Source organism: Pterocles gutturalis, unplaced genomic scaffold (assembly GCF_000699245.1).
Source record: "Pterocles gutturalis isolate BGI_N339 unplaced genomic scaffold, ASM69924v1 scaffold22463, whole genome shotgun sequence".
In the NCBI taxonomy this organism is placed as follows: domain Eukaryota; kingdom Metazoa; phylum Chordata; class Aves; order Pterocliformes; family Pteroclidae; genus Pterocles; species Pterocles gutturalis.
In genome coordinates, this window is record NW_010118646.1 from 62 (window position 1) to 5771 (window position 5710).

At 38.0% G+C, this 5710-nt stretch overlaps 1 protein-coding gene across 1 annotated transcript in view; it reads left to right on the forward strand.

Moving 5' to 3' along the window:
- Positions 1 to 877: 877 nt before the first annotated feature.
- The window catches only part of LOC104463831 (adipocyte plasma membrane-associated protein-like), a gene marked incomplete at its 5' end in the record, with an annotated part of 9559 nt that continues 4726 nt past the window's right edge, over positions 878 to 5710 (forward strand). The window contains 3 exons of the mRNA XM_010076314.1: positions 878 to 967; positions 1573 to 1694; positions 5046 to 5144. Of these exons, the coding sequence (XP_010074616.1) occupies positions 878 to 967; positions 1573 to 1694; positions 5046 to 5144 (311 nt within the window). The remainder of the gene's footprint in view (positions 968 to 1572; positions 1695 to 5045; positions 5145 to 5710) is intronic.

Here is a 5710-nt window from a genome sequence, read left to right on the forward strand (position 1 = left end):
GCCGCGGGCTCGCAGGGGTGTTGTCCCGCCTTAGTTGGGTGGGAAAGCCCACGGGCGAGTGGTTTCTTCCTATAAAAAAACTCTTGCAGAAACAACAGGTGAATACAGTGAGGAAGTGTCCTGGGCTGGAGGCGACACCCAGGTCCTCCCTCCTCAGGAAATGCTTTTCGTCCCTTTTTATTTCATGTCCTTTAAAGGCTTTTTAGTGATTTTCTCTGAAAACGTCTATGTTTAATTTTCTGGCTACTTATTTTGTGTTTCTTATAAACAGTTAATCCTCCCTAATTGGATTGGTAGAACTTTGTTCTGGTCTCTCTGTTGCTCTTCCCTGGGCATTGCAGCCCCACAGCAGAGATGGTGATGGTTTGGCCAGTTCCTTGAAGGTTGGTTCATAGCTTCTTACGTGCAACAACCACATTATGACTATGTATGCACTTGGTAAAACCCATTAATAGCAAGTATGCCAATACTCAGCCAGGCTAAGGCTGATAAAAGGCCTTAAACGTCAGCAACGCTCACACCGTAAGTAACTGGGCTTGTGTCTCTGCCTACAGCAGTTATGTACTACTTACTAGAAATACAGCTGTGTAAGAGAGACCTTGTGGCTTTCAGCTGGTTCAGGGGCTGGGTCATCCATCTGGAGACCAGAGGAGCTCCACTGCGGAGACAGCCGGATGGCAGTACTGCCTGTGAAGCAGCTGGGTCACTCATCTCCCTGGCAGGGTTTGCCAGGTTTTGTTACAGTCTGCTTCGTCCTCCTTCAGTCTGAAACTTTAGCACTGAAATTTTTTAACTTTTGGAAAAAAATTGACTCACTCTGCTCTTGTCCTTCTCCTGCACGTGCATAAGTGTAAGATTTGTTTTCTTTTCCTCCCAGGTTCCCAGCATGGGGGTTTCCAGCTGCAGTCCTTGCAACTTTTGCTAGCATTTACTTTTTGCCATCTCCCATTGATCCAGAACCATTCACGTATGTTCCCCTGCTTAATTTTCAAGTTCAAGAGCATACTTATGTTTGTTGGGAAATACCTGTGCTTTCAAAACATATACTCTTCATCCTGCAGGAGCATATAAAGCATGCCACTTAAGTTCATATGCAGGAGAAATTGTGTTTCTTCTATAAAACTGGAAAATAGTTAACACTTTTTTAAACAAGTGTATTTCAAGTAAAACAATGCTGACCAGTGCAGTATTCATACACACGTGTAGAGATTGTTAGTAGATCTCACACTAATGATAGAGGATAAAACTTTACAGGATAATGGCAATTTTGTGCTTGTACTAATTTCAGAATTAAAAAAAATCCTAAAAAGTCTGTGTTCTTTTTAGCCAGGGCCTGCAAGCCCCACAGAATTGTTAATTTAGTTTGAAGTAAGGGTTTTAACCAATACTAATAGTTTTAACAAATTACTAAGGCATTCTTTGTGGGGTTTTTTTGTTGTGTGTGTTTTTTTTTTTTTTTTTTTTTTGTTACTAGTATCTCTGGAATAAAGTCCTATTGCTTTCCCTTCAAATAATTTTATAGTCTAATATTGTCTTGTTTCTTACATTTTGTTTATAATTCATTTGGTGCAGTTTTGAAAAGCCACCTCCTGCCTTGGTTGGATCATTGCAAGTGAATAAAAAGCTTCAGAGTGGACAAAGAATCTTCACAGGACAACTGAAAGGTCCTGAGTCTTTTACTGTTGATGATGAAGGCAAGTAGGTTAACTTCCAAATGGGTGAAGTTACGCATCTGCTACCTGTTATACATCTGATACATCTGCTTGTTCAAGTTATTAAAAGAGGAGACTTAAGAAATTTAAATCCAAAGAAAGAAAAATAGGAATGTTTGCTAGACGATTGCTCCAAAAATATTAAGATAATTTTATATTCTATATTTTCACATTTGTAAACATTTCACTGAAAATATTCCAGAACATTTAGTTGTCTGCAGCTTCCAAGGACACAGCAAATGTCCTACTGCTGTATTAAAAAACACAGAACCACAAACTGGCAATATATAGAAGTTGTATTAAAATGTAACTTTTAAAAGGTGTAAAATAGCATACTCTTTAAAAGTAGCGTGCAAAAACAGCTGAAGATTTTTGTGGGAGTTCTTCCAAATGTGAGTCTAAGCTTGGGCTTTTGATAAAGATGTAGTGATAAGCTTGCCTTGGTTTTTTTCCATTTCACGTCTCCAAAACCAGTGTTAATTTGCTGCTCGAGCTCAGGTACTGAGTTCAACATGCTTTTATTTCAAAAGCTGTTATTGAACCCAGAGCCAGAGAGGGAGGCAAATGAAGTTGTTTTAAAACTTGCACAGTCATCAAAAATGTATTTTTAGAGCAGCTTGGAATATAAAATTTTCAGTGTAATATACCTATCCACATACTTCATCTTGGGTGTCTGGCAGCTGTGAGGTGGCAGCATGGTAGGTGCAGGAACCCTACAAATAGTGGCAAGCAGAGAGCTGAAGGGGTAACGATTAGCACTTCTGCACTTTTCCAACAACTCTCTTACCCGGCATGTGAACAAAGGGGCTGCGATGAAAGTTCAAGCCAAATAGAGGAGAGACACTGTGATCTTCTGTTCAGGACACGGGTTCAGTGCTGTAGACTCAGGACCTACCTGTTCTGGAGGAATTATTTTCCTCTTAATGTGCAAGTGGATAAAATAGATTCCTGCAGTAGCCAGTGCAGTGAAGCAGGCAACTCCCAGTCCAGAGCAGTTTGAGCCAGGCAGTTCAGACACCCTCCTTTACTGCTGGTGCTAGTTTTATGGTATTTTTCAAGGAAGTATTGACTAGCCCAAGACATGTTTGAAAGTTGTGGTCTTGTGTTGTGTGCTACAGAGGTGAGAAGTAATCATCTGGAACATTCTTGTTTGCCATTGTGCAAGCTGAAACGAGAAGCGTTTTCACTCACAGCAGCACAGGCCTGGAAGGGACCTCGTTCAACACCTTGCAGTGAGGCATCCATTCCTAGCAAATGTCTTCTCAAAGCTGTTTCCTTTCTGCTTTCCTCAAAGGTGCTATTTTAAATTATCTTTTTATCGCACTTTTTGTTCTCTACCTCTTCCTCTACAACTTTCAGAAAGGGTAGCATTCACCACTGGAGTTTTGCAGAGTATATTTTAAATACAAGGAATAATCCTGCAAATGCTCTGTGTTGCCAAATCTAACCTCTTTCATGTTGCTGTATAAAATACTGTTTTGTTTCTGTTTTTCCAGAGTGTGTTAATTCTTCCATGGATCTTCTCTGAATTTAAGGGTATTTTCAGAGACTAAGTCAGTTGAAATCATACAATATGACCAAGGTTGTAGTGAGTGTTGTGGTGATCTTGCCTGGTTTAGGTAAATGCTGTTTTCCATATAAATAAGAGAGGATATTACAGGTAATTAGAGTAGTTCTGTTTTGCCTTCACTTTACTACAAATACCCATGAGCAAAGTCTTGTGCAAAACCTACTTGCACTAGCTGTATATATCTACATATAGCATCATAGCCTAGTGCATAGCATGTCAGAAAATAGCATTACAAGTCTAAGATTTCTCTCTTTAAATACAGAATCTGGTATGTGATCAGAAATTTCAGCTGTTTCCAACATGCCTTGGGAGGCATTAGAATGCCAGTATATTTTATGGCAGCAAAATTCAGTCTCTTTTTTCTCAGGCAAATTTGTTCTATTGAGCAGTGGCTCTGAAGTTCTCCCTTTGGATAAACAGGTGCTTTCTGTGTGCCAGTAATCCTAGACAATTCTTTTAATCTAGATCTGACAGTTGATACTCTGAGAATCTGTTCTATTTGCTCATAACATTTTTCCATAGATGTGAGTGAGCAGATGCTAGACATTTTTATATCTGTTTATGTGCTTTGGTGTAAGTGTTCATTAAACAAAGTAAGAATCTGTGTTTTTTAGTAATATTGGCACAGAAAGGTATTGTAACTTCTATGAGGTATCTTTTAACACCTGCTGCCAAATGACAGTGCACATTTTTAAATGTACACGTGGCTAGGGTGAAAATGCAGGTCACACATAAAGAAAATAATGTCTACTTTAGTTCAAGCTATGTAAGTAAAAGACAAAACAGAGAAATGTTTCTAGTTAACAGACTTTATACTAAAAGTGTATTTTGTTGAACAGTAAATCTAGGTCATAGATGCATCATACTATTTCAGAGCCTCATCGTATAAGGTCATATGCATCATACTATTTCAGAGCCTGGACTAGTCAAAAGGTAGGAGGACAGTATATTTCAAAGGTGGGGCTTAGCCACTGATAGTGTTTTTCCTTTGATACTCTGCACAGAAGTTCTTGGAGTTACAATACAATATCAAAAGATCTGAAGAATTCATGTGAGTTTTTTGCCTTGTTAATTTAAACACTTTAAAAGCAGAGGAGAAAGCAACTGCTAAGCAGGTATCCAATAAAAAAAAAAGTTTAGTCCTTTAATGCAAACTGACACATTTTTTAGTATTAGTCTGGTGGTTCAAAAGCAAAGCAAAACATCACAGCTTTAAAAAACTCCCAAAAAGCAAACTTGGTTTTTTTGCTTAGGATTTTAATGTCCTAGGAGAAGGGTCACTTCCTTGCTTTTGATCAGTCATTGTAATGTTTTCCTTTTGTCTACTGAACATTTTAGCTAGCTGATAACATGGAAGAATCCTCAGGACAAAAAGTTAGATCATGTGAGCTTTGCTTTCACTGATTTTAATTGACAGTATGAGAATATCACTGTGAATCTTTAGTCCTGTCATTGATGCCTTTGTTTGCTTCTAACCCAGAGAAGTCTTAAGATAGCTTTTAATGTATTATGTTTAAAATAAACATATGAACAATTCAAATTTTTTCTAATCTCCACTATATTATTGTTCTTTTGGCTTTAGAAAAATATATTTAAAGTAAGGTGTAGGGTTTCCTGTCTGTTTTGTTGTTTTGTGTGTGCACAGAATATATAAATTAGGAGCAAGAAGGAAGGGCTCACAATAATGAGGAATATCCTTCTTTTATAGTAAGTTTTATTTGCCGTGGTCCCTTTTAAAAGTCTTCTAATATACTTATTTTAAGGTAATATCTACACTGGTACTGTGGATGGGAAACTGTGGATGATCAGTGGTGACCAGCTGCATTTCATTACTCAAATGGGGCAGGATATGCCTGAATGTGGTGAGTGACGGTTTTGATGTGAAAATGACAACAAACTTCTTCATATAAATGTCACTGAATGAGAAAGTGCTGTTTTAGCTGCTGCTAATGTTTTCTGATTCTTTTCTGCAGAAGAAATTTGTAAGAGAAGCCTACTGCTAGCATGCAGTTTTTCCTAATGTAGGCAGAATTCAGGTATAATGGCACACTTCTCCAGCTCTTGAGACTGACTTGAATAGACTTGCCATGAATTGCCATTTAAATAAGGAACAATGTTTTATAGAATAGAAGTCCTTCTATATAAAGCTTTTTGAGGATGGTCTAAAGACACAATTTATCCAATTATTTTCCAGCCTCGAGGTCAAAATGTATTTTAGAAACAGTTCAAATCTTAAAAAGGAATCGGACACTCAGAATAGAGTGTCCTGGTACTGGACCTTACTTGTAAATGAAGACCCACACTGAAATGTTTATGGTTTTACCTTGTTGCTTTTTGATGAATCAAGCAGGCCTGAAAGGCCATTAAAGTAGCTGATTGGCTTTGCTTGGTTTCCTAAGCATGTGACAGCTGTATAGGTGCTTTCCCT